The sequence below is a fragment of the Falco cherrug genome, chromosome 3, assembly GCF_023634085.1.
Source record: "Falco cherrug isolate bFalChe1 chromosome 3, bFalChe1.pri, whole genome shotgun sequence".
Lineage (NCBI taxonomy): Eukaryota > Metazoa > Chordata > Aves > Falconiformes > Falconidae > Falco > Falco cherrug.
This window is the reverse complement of record NC_073699.1, coordinates 86,264,110-86,283,003: the sequence shown is the minus strand read 5'-3', so window position 1 is coordinate 86,283,003 and position 18,894 is coordinate 86,264,110. Positions and strand designations below refer to the sequence as shown.

General features: G+C 44.5%; 1 protein-coding gene across 6 annotated transcripts in view; it reads left to right on the top strand.

Moving 5' to 3' along the window:
- The window catches only part of ADGRB1 (adhesion G protein-coupled receptor B1), a 295,088-nt gene extending 276,693 nt beyond the window's left edge, over window positions 1–18,395 (top strand). For 4 of the 6 annotated variants that reach the window (XM_055705722.1, XM_055705720.1, XM_055705718.1 and 1 more), the window contains 5 exons: window positions 1,141–1,820; window positions 2,811–2,846; window positions 4,296–4,400; window positions 6,238–6,291; window positions 15,510–18,395. In XM_055705722.1, the coding sequence (XP_055561697.1) occupies window positions 1,141–1,820; window positions 2,811–2,846; window positions 4,296–4,400; window positions 6,238–6,291; window positions 15,510–15,707 (1,073 nt within the window). In that variant the 3' untranslated portion in view covers window positions 15,708–18,395. The remainder of the gene's footprint in view (window positions 1–1,140; window positions 1,821–2,810; window positions 2,847–4,295; window positions 4,401–6,237; window positions 6,292–15,509) is intronic. The other 2 variants (XM_055705723.1, XM_055705721.1) reach the window with 1 other exon arrangement.
- The last annotated feature ends 499 nt before the right edge of the window (window positions 18,396–18,894 follow it).

Below are 18,894 nucleotides of genomic sequence, written 5' to 3'. Positions count from 1 at the left end.
TCATGTCCTGCCTCTGTCCCAGGTGGAGCAGCTGAGGAGTGTCACTTACCCCAAAGAATCTTGTCTCTAGTCCATTGAGAAAAAAATCAGTGAAAGGACCTTTTTTGTTATTTCCTTCTGAGATGAGTGAAAGGGGAACATGCATTTATTTCTCCTTTTCTGTGCTGAAATATTGGGTAAGTAGCCTTCCGTCCCCACCACTTTGCCCCTGCCCCACAGTCTGTGATCTCCATCCCCTGGAGACATCAAGGCTGATGTCATTATCTTCCTAAGGTCTTTGCTGCAGCCTGAAAGCAACTAAGCAATAGATCCTTATGCCTAGAAATGTTTTGTTGTGGACAGTGCTGTGTGGGAGTGAATGTCTCTGTGTCTTTTATATACCTCCTAATTGGCATGTTCACCTCATCCTCCATTTAAAGTTTTCCTCTCCTATCAAGGAATATTCATGGCACTCCTTTCTTTCCTCAAGGGAAATCGAAAAACACTAAATAATTAGCTCTTGCAAAGACTGCCATGTTTGCTAGAATGTAAAGCTCTTTCAGAGAGCAGTTAGAAAATTATAACAAAATGTGATTTTTAAAATACCAAATTATTGACACTGAAACTCTTCAAGGGAAAGAGCAACTTGAAGTAGTTCAGTGAGTTAAAAAAAATAAATTACATTTAAAATAATTGATAATGTTGCATTTCAGTTATTTTCTGAATCAAAATAATTTTTAGCATGAAAGCAATGTTTTATTTTAAAGACTTCTACTCCCCCATAGGCTAGTAATATATATATTTCACATATATACATATACTACATGTACTAAATAGATATACATGTATTCACTTTTCAAGATATTATTTATTATAAATAATATATCAGTTGGCCTGATTGGGAGGTTTACCCATGATTGTATTGGAAAATTTGCATCACAGAGAACTCTCTCAAAATGAGGTTTTTTTCCTCCCTAGCTTTAGCTTTGCCTTCAGCATCCTGGATTTAAGAAAACCCAAATGTATAAAACCGTTCTGCCACCATAGCCTCTTTCTGGGAGGTCCAAGGGAACATGCTAACATAGTGTGACTGTGGTAGATTTATTGATGTGTTAACAAAAACCCAGGTGAGGTGCTAAGGATACTTATCTGTCTCCCTAGTGCTGAATAAAGACATCACCGCCTGCAGGACCTCAACCATCACAGGAACACTGAAGCGTCCATCACTGCCAGATGAGGAGAAATTGAAACTCAATCACCAGAAGGGGTCATCAAACTTTAACAGTCTTCCAGCCAATGTCTCCAAGATGCATCTTCAGGGCTCACCACACTACCTGGGGGCTATCAATCTGAATGAGTTCACCAATCACACTCTCACTCTGAAGAAGGACAAGAACCAGCCACCTAAGTCCATCTACATCTGTGATGGGGACATCTTCAAGAAGTTGGACTCGGAACTCTCCCGGGCACAAGAGCAAACGCTGGACACCAGCTATGTCATTCTGCCTACCAACACTTCTACCTTACGGGCCAAACCACCCAAAGAGGAGAGCAAATACAGCATCAATATTGACCAGATGCCCCAGACACGACTCATCCACCTCAGTATGGCTACTGACCCAGGCTTTGTTGTCAAAAGTCCTCCACGGGAGCCTGTAACCATGACATGTAGTGAGGTTCAAGGTTCCCCCATGATACAACAGCAGCAGCAGCTGGCTCCACAAAATGTCTCCAACGAGTCACAGATTCCCAACAGCCTTTGTGACACAGGTGACTCAGGGAACTCAGGTGTGGTGTCCAAGAGTGAGACCGTCTCCACCCTCTCCATGAGTTCCTTGGAGGTAAGCATGTGAATTATTGTGTTGTTCTCAGCCCAGTATTATGCCCTGCCCTCAACATAGACCACACCAGGTGTTTCAATAGAAGCACCTTAGGCCAAATGCAGCCCACCATGCAGTGCCAGTATTATATTATCATGAGGGATCATTGGCATGTGATTACATTTTGTAATGTAATGTTTAAAATCGCTAACGTCTTCCACATATTCCATTGCTGGATGAGCTGTTGTTAGCCCTACAGGCAATGCAAAGTCAATAAAAATATTAGTTTGTCAGAGACTGTTCATTTTAATGCAAGGCACATGGCTTGCATTACCTTTGTTTCTTCTGTCCTCTGCGTGTTTCCTTTTTTGATTACTTCAGTCATGATACAGATGAGAAAACCCTAGTGATCACAAGTGTAGTGTCCCTAAGGCATGCCCCAGCATGCTCTTAGCATCAGAGGGATGTCAGAGGTTTTGCATAAGTGCAGCCCTCTCCTGACCTGTGATGACTCATTACATATATTAGCATATATGCTAATAAAGTCCCTAGACCTTAGATCTTATGCTGAGGTCTGTCCTAGGCAATCTGGCCCTTTTCTTGCCTGTTGTCAGAAAGCAGGTGTTGGCCATTGCTGTCCAAACTTAGTCTCGGCTGACTGGTGCTCAAAAGCTCCAGCAGATCAGTTGGATGATCTACTGCTCTCTCTCTGCTTCCCATTCTGCAAACAACCTGCAAGCTCATAACTGGGACAGAGCTTGAACTGGCCAAACTCCCATGTTCAGCCCATGCTCAGTCCTCCTCAAGGCTCAGTGTTTTCTAGTAGACATCCCTTTAAATGGCTGGCACTTTCCATCATGAAGAGCCAGAGAAACACATTAAAGGTGTAGGAATAAGGAAAGGGAGAAGCACTCTCCCTGTTTTATGTACTGTGTGGTTGAGTTTGTGCCCACTCACCAGCATCAACCCTTTCCTAACCTTCACCCGCCTCTTTTTCTTTTGAATACGCAGAGGCGGAAATCCCGATATGCAGAGCTGGATTTCGAGGTGAGTACATCTCTTTCTGAATGTGCTTTTCTAGGGATAAGATGAGAAAAAGAAAATGGTGCTTTCTTTTCTTTCTGGCACCTTTGCAGGAGTGCTGCCTTTGCCAAAGAGCTTCTCCAAGGGTTTAAAAATGATGGGTTGGAAGAGTTGAGCTGGATGCCTAGTAAGGCTTACCCTGTGCAGCTAAACAAATGTGTGATTTATATTGGTACATAATTTATGAAGCAGTAGCTTCTGTATAAAGATTTGTGTATCAAGATCCTACATGGGCTTGCCCAAGGCCTGTAACTTCTTCTCTGTGAGCACAATGCTTACGGAGAGCTGATGGAGTGGCAGGTGACTGCCCCACATTAATGTTTGGGAAGCACAGGTACATTTAGTTGGTGGCCTAAAACGCCTTGCCTTTTGTGCACAAGATGTTGCTTAACAGAAAGGAAGCTAATAAGCCTCCACTGTCACAACCCATCATCAGCCCTGGTCTTTCACACCTATTAATGAACCTCACAGAATCAGCCTGGGTGGAAAAAGTCTATCTTGTACGTAGGGAAATATCTGTCCTCACACCTGAGGCACAGAGCGGAACGCTTTGAAGGAGCCAATCCTCCACAGAGGGTCCGTGGGCTACTGGAAGGTAGTGCAGTTATCCTGAGTCCCATCATGGCATCCTTCTTGGCAGAGCTATCCTTTCCCTTCAAAACTGCTAGCTTATTCCAAAACAGTCATGTTACGTGCCCACAAGGAGTTGCCTTCACACTAGATTCACTTCAGAGCTCCAGGCTGTGACCTTCATCTCATGGGTACATCTAAGCTGATACTTCAAGTTGGTCCCAAACTATTTGAGCCACCTTCTCCAATTACGTAGCACTTGGCAGAGCACAAGAAAGCCATAATCAACATGCTTTTGTATGCAAAGGGAAGTCCTTATAGAAATTGGTCCTGCCTTTCCTTCCGGGCAATAGAAGGTAGAAGTGAAATGCAGAAGGGCCAAAATACAAAAAAAAAGGAAATTATGAAATTGTTTCTGATGGACTTCTTGTACCGAAGTTCTACATGTTTGGGTAAGCTCTGAACATGTTTGCAAAGGAGACACACTGATAATAGAGGTCAGGTTATCAGTTAAAGAAGGCCAGCACATATTCCTAGGTCTAGCTCGTCAAACACTGACAGTCAAGCACAAACTGCAGCATAAACAGTTGGCAGTTGCAGCTTTAGGGTAACTATAAGGTCAAAAAATAGTCTTTTCCACTGTCTTCCACCATCTCATCCTGAAAGTAAAGGCAGTGCTACAGTGGATCCACAGTGAACTTTGAAGGTAGTTTAGGCACGACACATTGCACCTGCAGGGAGACAGCGCTAGGTTTTAATAATGTATGTAACTGGGGGGAAGACATGCCCTTTCTGTACAGCTGAATAAGGTTTGCTGATCTGTGGCCCTTGTGTTTGCTTCAGAAAATCATGCACACAAGAAAACGTCACCAAGACATGTTCCAAGACCTGAACAGAAAACTCCAGCACGCAGAGAAGGAGAAGGAGTCTCCAACAACGGACAGCAAGGTTAGTCAGACACTTCCAGAAACGTCATCTCCTAGAGCCCTCTAGTGCCAGCAGGAGCACAGGAAGAAGCAGGAAGGTTTAGGACCTCTCACTAAATACTTTACCTTGCTTTTCTGTCTGTGCACATTGCAACAAGCACACATGCACCACACAGGACATGGAAGAGTCACTGAGGTACCACTAGCTTGCCTACAGAGTGGTCAGTAGCCCAGAAGGAGGATGTCTGTTCTCATGTCTGTTCATGGTGAACAGTCTGAGTTGTCTTCTTTGTGTTTGCTCCCTGTGTCTGTGTCTGTTCTTTGCATTCCCTTTCAGGTCATCTCTGAGTGCTGTGTGCATCCACTCATAGCTACGAACTGGAAACTAGAACAGCCTTGAGGCAATCTAGGTGGAAAGCGGGGAGGGCAGAAGGTGGGGACAGTAGGAATCATGTACCCTGCATGCAGGGGCTGAGCTGGAGGCCAAGGTGGCAGTGATGGGTATAGCTGTTTGGGAAAGCCATAGCAATGGGATTTAAGTTATGGTGGTGGCAGCGCTTCTTGGGAACTGCATGCTAATTAGATGCATGTATTTGTGGCAGCTGATCACCATATACATGGCTTTACTGGGCAAGAGCAAACTGCCAGGGCAAGAAGAGACTTTGAGGGAGGCAGGCTGAGGGGCAGCCTTTCAGAGGGGCAGAGGTTTGGTACTAGAAGCAGGTAGCAGGAGTCTGTGTAGTAAGTGATGTGGGTAACACAAGTAAGGAAGGGCAGGCTGATGGCACCTACCCCATGTCTCAGCCTATTAGGTATGGTGGGCAAGAGCTGAAAAGTTGCAAGGAAGTATATCTGTTCCAGCAGAAGGGGGAAAAAATAAAAATGGCAGATCTGGATTGGCAGTAAGAAATGAAGTTTGGGTTCTGCCTGCACTCAGAAGAGGGGCAAGGTGAGATATTCATAATATTCTTGGTCATTTGGAAGCGAAGTCAGATCCAGGGTGCATAGTCACCTGCAGCATGGCCAAGGTGGTGCTAGTGGGGCTTATTTTGATGGGACTTCCTTAGAGGTAAGACCAGAGCTCAGAGGGTGATTGAAGAAGTGGTTTAGTTTGGTTCTTTGTGGAAGAAGAGCACCACAGAGCCTTTGGTCTGCATTCAGATCTTACAGCATTGCTGTACTGAGCTCCAGAGATGTGGTCCCAGCAAAATCTACTTTTATTTGTGTGTGGCAAGGTGTCATTATGGGTTGTCCAGCATTACAGAATGAGAGGGATAGTGAATCTAGAAGTCAGGTTCAGATCAAAGAAGGCTCTGTTGGCCCAGAATCCCGATGTGTTTCACTGAATGTCATGTCTGCTTTTTTTCCCCTATTATTTAGGTGTGACACTGCTGTAAAAGCAAAAATGCTTAAATACCATGTAAAAGTTAATCTGTGGTATGTTTGCAGGATGGTTTTATAGACTGAGATGTTTTCAAAATTTCAGAGATGCATCTATGTAGAATTAAAGTTTCCAGTGTCAGTATCAAAGAGCTTTGAACTGCTGGAAAGCAGCTGTGAAGGTGGCCTTTGCATATTGACTGATTTTTTTTCACATTGTGATTTTCCCTTGGATGTAACCCAGAAGACAGAGCTTGCAACGATCATTATTGGCAAGTCAGTAGTGGGTATTGGTTTAAAAACATCCAAAGCAGTACAAAGAAAAATAAATAGCTTTCTTCACCCTTTTTTCTACCATTTGCTGCTGAGGACCCACTGGAAATCATGCCCCATCTTCAGCTTGCCCTGAGAAGGCAAACTGCAGATACCAGGGATTAAAGTAACAACATAAGAAATTTTTCTCTTTTATGTATGTTTAGGTTATAAAACGATGGAGTATTTCTTCTGGTGGAAGTGATAAAACTAACGTTAGCGTAAGTCTGGCTTTTGTTTTGCATTGAAAAGCATTGTAGACCTGTCCCAAACCCTTCCATGACACACAAATCCAAACACATGCCTTCAGCAGTAGGAAACTCCTTGCCTTGTGGGCATGAATAAGGTCATAAGGTTCCTGGAATACCCTCGAACCCCTTCACACCTAGCATCATAGAGCAGGGGGGATGTTTACTGGGTCTAGTCCATCTGCCTGAACTGCTGTATCTTTGATTTCCCTTTTAAACAAGCAACCACAAAGTCAATCTACCGAGTTCCTCTCCGGCTCTGGCAGTCTTCCATCCTCTCCTGGAAGCATGTCCCATTGTCCTTAGTCCTTTCCAAGACATGATGCTTTTCCTAATCTTCTTGCACTTCCTCTCTCCTCCTTCAACTTCAAGGTCAGAAAGGGGCTGCTGAGGGTTGAAGTAAATGCCTGCATAGGACAGATCTCCTTTGGGAATTCCTAGGAATAGTGCTGGCCCTTTGGGATTGGTTTGGATTTTGGTTTTGTCAGTGCTAGTCCTCTCTGTACTTCAGTGCACTGGCAAAAATTATTTACCTTATCACATTAAATACATAGTTCCTCTCAGATGAACTACTACATTGTCAGATTTGAAGGAAGCACCAGCAGAAGAATGAGAGGAAGAAACAGATCTTCTGTCTCTTTAGGAAGAGGGGTTGAAAATTCGACCATCACATGTGTTTACTGTTGAGAATTTCTCCAGCTTCAGTGGTGAAATATGATTTTTAAAAGGTCTTCAGCAAAGTTCTTTCTAATAACTTTGGATAAGTATTACCACAGTGTACACTTGAAAGATAGAGAAGACTGCCCTTGCCCGTTGCCCCAGGGTAGTTACTAGCAAAGCTGCAAACATAACCAGGGAGTCCGGCATGTTGAGCTGTTCAGCGTTCTCCCTGTACAAGGTCCATTTCTGAAAGGCATTACTGTGGTGAGAATGACCTAATCCCTATCAAAGGCAACCTTGACAAATGCCTCTGGGCTTGTCTTTCACCCGTCGGGCACAGAGACAGGTTTGGGGGTGAATTCTGCTTTCCCCTAACCCAGTGACCAAGGTGTCCTTCACTGGGACCTCTCTTCTCCCTTACACTGGAGGGCACATAGTGGAAGCATGCACATGATGCAAGGCAACGTGCAACGCTGCTGCTAGACATCATGTCAATCTTTAAGTTGGAACAGCTACAGCAGAGATCTGGAGCCTAATCCACATCCCGCTGAGATTAGGGTGTCCCTGCTGTCATCAGCTGACCTGTCATCGACTTACTAATGAGCAATGTTGCCAGGATGGTATGCCAGAGGAAGGCAATTAGGAGAAGCAGAATACTGCCGGGAATGCCAGCCAAGTCTGAAACTTGACCATATGCAGTGCATTCCCTGGAAGCACTGTGGCATTGGTGTTTGCTGCAGTTATTTTGCTACAAACCAAAGCACATTACTAATGCTAAACTGACCTGAGCCTCTGAGCACAGTAATACAGAATTCTCCTTCCTTAGGCAACAAACTTGGATTTGTCCAAGGGTTTTTTTTTCCACATGAAGTCTATTCCATGTAACATGGACTTTCTTATATATGTACCTCAACTATAAAATGCTCTCACTGGAAGCATGCTCAGACATTCCTGATTAAAATTACATTGTCCAGCAGGATCTGTGTTCAAAGCATAAAGGACCACACATCCACCTGCATTCAAGCCTAGGCCACCTCACCACTGCAGCAGAGTAAACGGGTCTCACTCATTTTTGGCTTTATGAACTAATCAGGGATGTAGACACTATTATCCAAAGCTAACTTTTCAGTGCTAGGGAGTTAACATATAAGCACAGTGACGTACAGAAAGATTTGGTGACTGCAAGTTGAAAAGTTTATTTTTTTAATGCACTAATAGATCCCTGCATGCCCTTGTCATGGGTTATGGTAAATTTTCTGTGCTGTAACATTCCAGTACTTGGGCTGGACACTGGGAGGGGTTCACATGCTCTGCAACAGCATGGTACAAAAGTGGAGGCTTTACAGCTTTTAAAGGAAGCGAAGGCTTTGTTTCTTTTAAGCACACCACCAGCTTTGAAAGCAGTGGAAGTGACACTCCTGCCTTCCCCCTCAGCAGGAGTTCTTTAATCCAGCTCCATTAGAGAAGTCTGAATCACATATACATTCCTCTCTTCTTGCCAACATCTGGCTTTGCATTCATTTTAAACAGCAGCTCTTTACTTGTGCCAAGGTCGGCGAAAGCCATGCTGAACAGAGATCTGCAAATTTCTCTCCTTTGCCATACTTGCTTATTAGCTACTTGCTGTGTTCCGCTCTCTGCGGCTTGGATGGCTTTAGCTTTGCCTGGAGCCCTGTCCTGGGGCTCACAGGTGGGATCTGAACTCCATCTGTAACTCAGCTCTCAAATCCAGTACCATCTCTCTGTTGATCCTGAGAAACCACTTGCTCCAAAGCCCAGTGGAAAAAGATACAAAGTTTGGGGTTTTTTCTGCCTTTCTATGACTTTTCCTTATTTCCTTCTAGACAGTGTTTCTGTCTTGATAACTTTCTCTTCTCAGGGTGAGATTTTTCTTAGCTTTCCGCTTCAGACACCTGGAGGATATACCCATTCCATCAGCACTTTCTTTAGCATCAGAGTAGCAAGAAAAAAAGGAGTATTGGTCAATATTGCGGCTCATTCCTGGCCTTTTTGTGTGTCCCTGGCATGATCTGCTGCATGACAGAATTAATTCCTTTGCTTGCTGGTTACCTGTCCTTTCGCTAACTGGGGAGGCATCAGCCCTGCTCCCAGGTGGGAAAATTTCGTTCCTGTCCATGGGGACTTTTTTGCTGGGCTGATGATGGGGGTGGAGGAGCTCAGATGGGGGTTGCAGTGTCAAACTCCTGTTCATTCCTCACTGAGGAATTAGGAAATTGGGAGGCTGTGCTCCTCCTGCTGTCTGCTGTGTGTGCCTCTGCAAGGAAACTCCACTCACGGGTAGGGTATCTCCTCTGTGCCATGTGGCTAATCCTCTCTGCACTTCTTAAAGGCTTTAGTAACTGGCAAATTATAAAAGACCAATTAGGGTAACTTTTATAGGGAGGAATGCTACATAAAGTATAATAATTACTGCAATAAATTCTGTTATGAAAATGACGTCAAACCTTAATTCATTCAGCCATAAACCATCTGTCAGCTACCGGCTGTCCAAATATACCATCAATCAGAAGTTCACCTCCTTCTGTAGATCATCTGATACCTCATGTCCCAAGTATCAGGCATCAGTTACTCTATATTGCTCAGAAAAAATGTCCCCTATATCTGTACCGACAGCCAGTTCCTGCCTTTTGAAGCTCTCCAGCTATCAGCTGCTCCAGAACCATGCAGTGGCCACCAGCACATTGAAGCTCCTGGTTGTTTAGACTGATTTTAAAAGGACTTTACAAAAAATTGCACTTTGGATGCTCTTTGTCTTCTCCTGGAGTCCCTAGGTGCCCCTCTGAGGTGTGGGGCAGCCTTGAATGCTTTCAGCATTTTGGGGAATGCCTAGTCCTCCATGTCTACCAGGTAGAGTGGACCTCTTCAGTAGACCATAAGCTTTGTCCAAGAAAAGATGATATCTTAACCAGCTGGATTAACAATAATAGTCTGGAGAGTAGCCTGGTCCTCATGCTGGTGGGACCACAGGCTTTCTCTGTAACCTTCAGGCAAGGGACTGTTTATAAGTCAATGCAAAGAACCTCTGAGGGTCTATGAAAGACCTCCTTGATTCAGTGCCTCTTCATCTGCAGCTGTGCATGGCTTCACTAGACTCTGGCTCACAGCAACCCCTACAGGTTGGACCATCTGAACTTCAGAGAATACAGAAGCAGATGTTTTTATAACCCAGCAAATGCTGGGTATTTCACGTTTCCTAACCCATTTCCATCAATGCAAGATAAAACCACATATTATTTCTTCTTTTTTTAAAAAAATGAGATTCTGAACAAAGTCAACCACTTCCTTTTATTTTGATTTTCTTCTAAATGAAAGAAAAAAGAAAAAAAAAATATTAGCTTTGTAGTTCAGTAGCATAAAATGAAGAAACTGCAGCTACTTCTTTCAAACAAGAAAAGGAAAATTTATCATTCTGTGAAAAAAAACAAGACAGCTTTCCCATTTTCTAATCACTTTTCATCGACAGTGATCCAAAGATGGATTAGACAGCATGAGCCACATTTATCTTTCAGATTCCCTGCTATATGCTCTGAATAACTTTGTTCTGGTCCTAGAGTCATCAGTGTCATGGGGAGAGACCATTTGGGTCATGAAACATCCTTCAAGTTGACACTAGAGGCAATGAAAACAGCATGGGAGTAGTTGGTTCTTGGGGAGTTATCCCAAAGTGCTCTGTAGAAAGCACTGAATTCTTATTCAGGTTATTCAGGGTAACTATAAAAATTGGGTATTAAAAAAAACTAAACTCAACCAACCAACCAACCAAAAGCAACCAAGTGAATAAAACCACAAACCCACAAACCAAAGACAAGACATGCAGCTTAGCAGCTTGCACATGTGAAATGGAAGCTGTGGCTGAGAGCAGCTGCTCAGTCTCCTGTGCCGTATTTATGCAACGCACTGATGCCACTCCTAAGCCAAAGGGTCACACTGGGATCCAGGTGCTCTGGATGAAGCCTCGATGGGCCCTTGAAGGTGGCACAGAGCCAACGCGCAGAAGATCCCGTGGTAGGGAGGTGCCTCACTCCACCACCATCACCTTGCCATAGCCACCATGAGACCAGCACAGGTGACTTGCAGTCTGCCAGGACTAGCTGTAGGAGAGGGCTCTGGGGGTTATCTCAGTACACTTCACCTGTGTCTCTGTTAGGGATTTAGTTTTGGGGTTTTTTGGCACTGCACCTTAGCCTTTTATCCCAAATCCTCTCCCTCTGCCCTGAAGATGTGCAGCCATAATGAAAGCTGTGGCTGAATGAAGGAGACTCCAAATACCACCAGGGTGATGAAGACTTGCCTGTGCAGCACATTTTACCCCAGTCTTGGGTCTGGGTGCTCCCTCCCTTCCTACCCCTCCAACAGAGCAGGCTGCTCCGCCGTGCTGGCACCAGGCAGGAGCTGATAAACATTTCCCTGCTCCCTGGCGGCCAGAAGCCCATGGGCTGTGTCAGGCCAGAGTAATGGTTCTGTCTCTGTGGGTTACTGGCAGAGCAGCCTCCACAGCTTTCAGCTCCTGTCTCAGGCCATTCCTGGATGTCTCCAAGGCACCAGGCTCTGGGCCAGCACTGGCGCCTTTTACAGCCAGATTACACAACCCTCTCTCCAGGTTTTTCTTCTTTTCTGTGTGAAGATAAGTTTTCCCTCCTGTCTGCAAGGATTGCTAAGACCCAACAGTGTGGCTAGAGGAAAATGCCGGAGTTGAAGCATGAGCCCAGTGGCTGCTTCTGTATGCTGCTCAAGTGGCCAAGACCCGATAAAAACCTTTTCCATATGGAAGGAAAGAAAGAGGGAGCTGTTCCCAGAAGCCTGCTACCAATTCCCAGGGTACCTCTTGCCAAGATGAGAAAATTTTCTTTTGTCTCACAGCATCCTTGCCAGAGCTCAGCCTGGCTGAGTGTGTTTAACCTGCTCAGAGATCTCACCGGGCACTGAGCCCTTTGCACCCACGCTCAGCACCGTGCACGCAGCTTTGTGAGCTGCTGGTGCACCTTGGTGGGCAGCCGCTGCATCCCGCCCCCGAGGGAGCACCTCTGCTCACAGCATCACGAGAGAAGTCCGATTGTTTTCTCAGAAGCGGGAAACTAAAAGCAAGCTTCCCCTCCTCCTTTCCTGGCCTTCCAAGACTCCTTTTCATCTTCTAACTGTAAGCAGACTTCTTTGGAGTCACTAAGCCCGCCAAAATCATAGCTAGATAACACATCACACTGATAAGCTAGATAAAAAAAAACCTGTATGAGGTCAGACCCAAGGCCAGTCTGGCCCTGCCTTGTCTCCGTGGCAGAGGAAAAAGCAGCTTGGAAAAATAAGAGAGGAGGGCAAGCATGTGGTAGTGTATCTCCAAAAAGGTCCCCAGGACTCCCGTAATTTGTGCTCAGAGACTCCCTGATGCAGAATGGTGTCGTTTTACTTCACCCTACTGAATGGGTGTTGCTTTTGTGCATATTTCCACGGACTTTTTATAACTTTGGAAGTTTTTGGCATCAACAGAGTGCTGTGGAAAGACAGTCTGCAGTTTGGCTGGGCACCATGTGCAGGACCAGCACCTGGGGTTCGCTTTGGGCTAGGCACTGCTTGGTGCCTCATCACGCTCTGTAGTTCTTGTGTTGGAAGAGATGATTCCAGCCATCAGTAGTCCATTCCTACTGACAATAAGCCTCTAAGAGTTTCATGGACCTCTTTCACATCCATCCACAATCTCTTTTCAAGGCTGAAAGGTCGTAGTCTGTGTAATCTTTCCTCCTACACGACATGCTCCATAACTTTGTTCATGGCTGTAAAAAGGACCACCTTTATCACTTCCTCTATATCAGGAAGCACACAGAGTGCACATAATATACAAGATGCAGGTGCAGAGTGGAGTTATGCACTGGCATAGTGATGTTTTCTGCTTAATTCTCTCTTCCCTTCTTAATTTATCCATTCTCAATAATTCACAACATTTAATGTCTGTTTTTTATCACAACTGAATAATTATTGTAACCCTTAGGTCTTGTTCCCCAGTGACAGGTCTGATCAGAGGCCATTGCTATCGATATGAGCTCATAATGGTTTTGGTGGTTTTGGGGTTTTTTTCCCATTTTTGTTCTCTACATGGATTTGCAGCTGCTCTCATTCAGTAGCTCAAAAGCAGCCCATGACAAGGATGGCTCTGAGGTTTGCTGATCACGTTCAGTGTACATGATCAGATCTGGGTGCATCTTCACAGCATGAAGGAGAGGCTGAAGGTCAGGAGTGTGGCAGACGGAGGGACTGTTAAAACAGAGATTGGTTGGGAATAGAAGACACAGATGCTGAAGGTGGCCATAAATAATGCCATCAAAGAAGGGCTTTCATTTGAGGGAAAAGATGGAATTATTTATGAGCTACATACATATGATCATTTGTGCTGCTCTCTGTTAAATAATACAGTTGTGGACATTGGTAACTTTGAAAACTTGTGGCATTACATCAGTTGTAGGAGAAAAAATGTTTTTCGTTGAAAAGAATTGTTTTGACCAAGCCTTTTTACCTTCACCTTTTGGGAAACTCTTTGTTTCATTCCATTTTTCTCTCTGTACTTGCTTTTCTCTTTACTGATATCTTCTTGCTGCATCTTTTCATGGCAGACTAATGGCTTGCAAAACCACTGTAGGTAGAGTTTCACTTGAGGAAGTCTCAAACTTGTCTCATTAAGACACACGTACCGTTAAAAGGTTTCAGATTTTAGTTGCAGTTGTTCTTAAATAAGTTCCAAAATAGATAATGGAATAAATCAACAATTTTATCACCTTTTCTGTCATGGTGGTATTGATCACCATTGTGTTACATCATGGAATAAAGTAAGAATAACATCAACAGCATAAGAAAAGCTGTGTGTCATAGAGTTTAATGAAAGCCTCAGCTGCAGATTTCAAAAAGTGAGATGTTTTACATTCTTCTGAACAATATTTTTCCAAAATTTGATTTTTTGGAAAAACAATTATCTTTCGAAGGACTTAAAAAGTTATTATTCTCCCTTTGAATTAAAATAAAGATAAATCAGAATGTTTTCACTTCACATTGAGAAGACCAGGTTTACCTGGCTTGTACATTTGCACATTTCCCAGTCTAGCCACCAAATGACCCCCCCCAGAGCCTTCTCCCTGTGAGCAGCTGTGAGGATGCAGGAGCAACTTCAAACATATCTTATTTTTATATTGAGGGTGAAAGATTGGAAAAGCACAATTGGCTTGAGTGATGTGATGAAAGCTGTCCATGTAGGGATAATGCTACAGTGCCTTTCCTATTGGCATTGCAGTGTGGAGGTGGGATAAACAACAGACTTACAAAAGTCTCTTAGGAAAGGACAAAATTAGAAGCTAAGAGGTGGATTAGCATTTAGCAGATGGGTATTTAGGTTTCCTATGGGGCTACAGCAATCTCTGCAGCATCCTGGAGTACAATCATGACACTGCCATCTATGTGTGGCTTCATGTCCCCTCAATCAATCCATTTTGGTGAAAGCATCAAGCTGTGACATGTCCTGGGCTGCATGTCACCTGCATGTCTGTCTCCTCACCTTCTTCCAAGACTTCTGTCCTTGCCATCCTCCATACAGCTGCCTTTCCTCCCACCCTTTCCACTAGCTGCCACTTCCCTTTTGGCAGGTGGCTCAAAAGGGCTCTGTGCTCCTGTCACATGTGGGGAAGACTTTTCTTACCCAGTGCTGGAGTGTTTTGTGGGAGTAATTAATTGTGAACAGCATCACTCTAGATGTGGGGGTGAAGCTTAGTGGAACAACTCATTTAAAATCTTTGCATGGGCTTCCCTTCATATACACACTGAAGAATACACCCATTATAGACAACCTCAGCTCTCCCCAGAGTCTTGTCTTGGTACGTATCAGCAGAAACATTGAAAGATATTCTCTGGATTGATATCCGTGGTGGGATGATGGTGGGAGACTGGGCTAACAGCGGTCGATAAAGCCTTGAAGGCTTGGTGTGGAGTTGATGGAAATGCATTCAGTTTCAGAGCTTATGATCCAGCCCATCAAACAGCATGGGTTTACTGGCAAAATAGTTAGCATGTTTTGCTGCAATTAAATAGCCTATAAATAGCTGTGCTACATAAGGAATGTATTTGTATCTGTATAAAATGCAGTCTAGGTAGGTTCAGAAAGACTTCATTGTAAGCTGAATTTCTATGTGGGGGTTTTCTGTAGAAGTAGAAAAGGATCTTAAATTCTTAAAAGCATGTTCAGGTTTTCAGTGGAAATGCAAGTGGCAAAAACCTCAGCTGAAAGCTGAATTATCTAGGCATTAAGTGATAAAGGGGGGGGGGGGGGGGGGGGGGAGTTTATATTTTCTTCCTGAAAAGAGACAGCTTACACAGCAAGTGCAATTGTCATTGAAACTCCATTTTAGTTTGGATCAGGAGTTTCACAGAAAAAATTGCCTTTAAGATAAGGAGGTGAAAAAATGCGATTTGTTGCATGGGTACTAACCTCCGTTTCATTCCATCTCTCTCTCCTTTCTTACACTTCCCTCATCTCACAGCAAGAAAAACAGCAGACACCAAACAAGAGACCCTGGGAAGGAATCAGAAAAGTCCAGTCCCCACCATCATGGGTTAAAAAGGACATCGAACCTGTGGCACAGTCTCCCCTAGAACTAAAAACTGTAGAGTGGGAGAAAACAGGAGCCACCATTCCCCTGGTGGGACAAGACATTATTGACCTTCAGACAGAGGTCTGAGTGGAAAGGGAAGAAAGGGACTTTTTTTTTTTCCAGAAAACAAATGAAACAAACAAAACAAAACCACGTTTTAAAGAAAAGATTAAATTAAACTGGAACCGAGCGAGAGAAGTGTTTGGTTTCTTTTGAAACCTTTGGTAAGATGGAGTAACTTTTGTATTGTTCTCAGCAGACAGGGGGAATATTACTTTATAGAGTATAGTAGCTGTAGGTTCAGGACAACACGAGCTTTCCCAGGTAGGACTGGAGAAGAAGTGAACCTGGAAGAGAGCGAGGAGGAGGCAGAGGGTGGGGAGGGGCTGCAGGGGACAAGCCCTGCCAAGATGCTTTCGGGCTGCTGCCACACACCGGGAGCCTTCCTGCTCTGCTGTAGGGAGGTGTGGAAGAATGCCCAGCAGCCACTGCGAAGGGCCAAGAAGATCGGGGTTGTTTGCAGACCACAAGAGGGGATGCCTGTGAGAGCCTCGCTGGGGTACGGTCTGGCCGTAGATCCCTGGGGGAGACCCAGCCTTGAGGGTCTGTGGCATCCCTTGCCGATCCTTGCCCTGCACCGCTCTCTCACCAGCTGATCCAAGAAGGAAGGAGAAGGGATGCACCAAGTGGTGGCCAAGAAGACATTCCCACTCCTACGTGCCACACCATGACCTGTCATCATGGTATCCCTGCAGCAGCTCCCCACGGGGCCCGGAGCAGGAAGTGGTGGTGTCATCCGTGGCTTAGGTGGAGAGGTAAGGTGGGGCTTCCTCCTCTCATCCCTTCACAGCGGAGCTTCTACGCACCCTAAGGAGTGGGACAGGTGCAGGAGGAAAGGACCACCTCCAAAACCTGCTTGCCCCGTCTCCAGGGAGAGGGTTGATGGTGTTAGAAAAACTGACCAACAAGAAGAATGTAGGTCGTTTCACTGACTGTTAAATAGATAAACTCAGCACGGGCCTTGCAAAGGTCCTCTTGGCCTCATCCTTTTTTTTTCTTTTCTTTTCTTTTTTTTTTTTTTTTTTTTTTCTGTTATTTTCCTTGCTTTTGGACTCAGATTTATTCCAAGCTGCCCCTCCCTGGAAGGCAGAGAAAGAGGGATAGACAGATCTGCCGATGTACCTGGAGATATTTGGTATAAAGAGATGTTGCCTTAGGACACTGAGACAAACTGACAACATGAATAACGTCCACTTGGAAACAAACAAACAAACAAACAAACAAACAAACAGACAAAATAATCTATTTTTTTCCTTCTTCTTTTCTTTTCTTCAATAAAAAGAGAACTTGAAACCCGAGACTTTTCTTTTCTTTGGCTCTTGTCATTTCGAATGCCTTTCTGTGCCATAGGACTGCGCAGGCATGGGGTGAGGATGCCACCTGCTGAAGGTGGAAGGCAAGTTGCTCCGTGGAAAGTTTGGGATGGTGGGAACACACAGCCCCTTTGCTGTTTTGCTTTGTTTTATTCTGTTTGGGCTTCGGTTATTTTCCCCTCGCTGGCTCTTCTCCTCCCTCCCTGCTGCTCAGAGCCAGCAAGCAGGTTTGTGGCCCTACAAGAAGGAAGAGGTGGAGCTGATCAGGAGAGCAGGATATTCCTCACTGTAAAATACTGTCTTTTTATTTCACCATGAAAAAAACAATAATTATTTTAATTTTTTTAAATAAAACATTTCTCAAGGCCATTATCAAAAAATAAGGTATCTACATCTCACCCCAAAAAATGTGCAATATTTTTATAGTTAAAAGTATATACCACAGACATTACATGCAGACTTCATTTTTTTTTTTTAAACATTTCCAGCACTGTCTGTCTGACGTTTGGAACAGCTCTCCAGCTTTAGAGATGTGTGGCGACAAACCTCTGGTTGTACGTGGCCAGATCGTGCCAGACAGCAGTAAAGCTTGATCAGGGTCTGAGCTATTATTGTGCATTTGGGTCTCTTTTTGAAAAACAACCACCACAACACATTTTTAAGAAAAAGTTAGTAACAGATACCACATGCAAAATAGTCACTGACCCCAGTTATGCTTCCTCCACTGAGAGATGGTGCTTGACGTGCAAACATCTCTGCTTCAGCTTTCCTTTGGGCCACCTGGGTAATCTTTAAGGACAATGGCATTAACAGTGCCATTAACTTTATAATATGAAGGATGGAAAGAAAAAAATTTTTTAAAAAAATCCAAATAGTTAAAAAATAGGGAAACTGATTACTTATAAAAAACTGTGATATTATTGTTCAATTTTACATTATTCTTATGAAACAGGAAAGCACAAAGGCCTCCCTCAGATGCTGGGTTGTATGATATTGTAATTATTATAATTACACATTATGAATTTTAGCATACAGATATCTTTCTACTGTGTTTTAATTCTTTTCTCTTCCCCCCCCTCCCCCCCTCCCCCCCCCGCCTTTCCCTGCCCAACTGAGCCTGCCTTTTTCTCTCCGGCTTTCCCCATTCAGCCATCCACTCCAGCCGACTTGCAGGACATTAACGGTGTTATGTAATTAGAGAGATAAATGTTTGTTTAATAACTGTTGATATTCGACTTTCTCTGCTCAGCTCCTCCGGTTAATTCTGTTTTCCCCATGCCCTGCCGTGCCTCATGCCATGCCTTCCCCTCCCTCCTCTCTGTGTTCATCAATTTTTTTCTGTACAGTTTTCAGAGCACAAGATGAATGTGTCTTATTTCTAATAAAAGAGGTGTAAACTCTAGCGATGTCTGCTCTTTAACAGTGCCCCTGCCCATGCCCCATGTGTGGTTTGCATTGCACCCGGGTGCTGGGAAACACCTCTCCTGGCCCCGCAAGCTGCCACCTCAGCCCTCTTCTCTGGAAGAGCCATACCCTGAGGCCAAACTTGCCCCAGAAGTGCATCTTTTGCTTTTGGCTTTGTGGCTGCTTGACACCCCAAAAAAATACCTCCCCCTATGATGCACGTTTCCAGGGCATGAGGGATTCCCTTTTCTGTGCAGCACAGCCTGCTTTTCTGCAGGTATCTCTAACCCAAGCCTTGGTGCCCCCAACCCAATATCATACGATGTGAGGGGCCAGTATTGAACACAGATCTGGCAGCGTTACTGGCAGAGGGCAGTGATGCTGGGTTATGGTTTCCAATGGGGCCAGGGCAATGCTGATGCTACACTGTCTGCATGGCTGCAAAGCCCGTCTCAGCTTCACCTGGATTCCCGTGCCACCTCCTGCATTACCAGGCA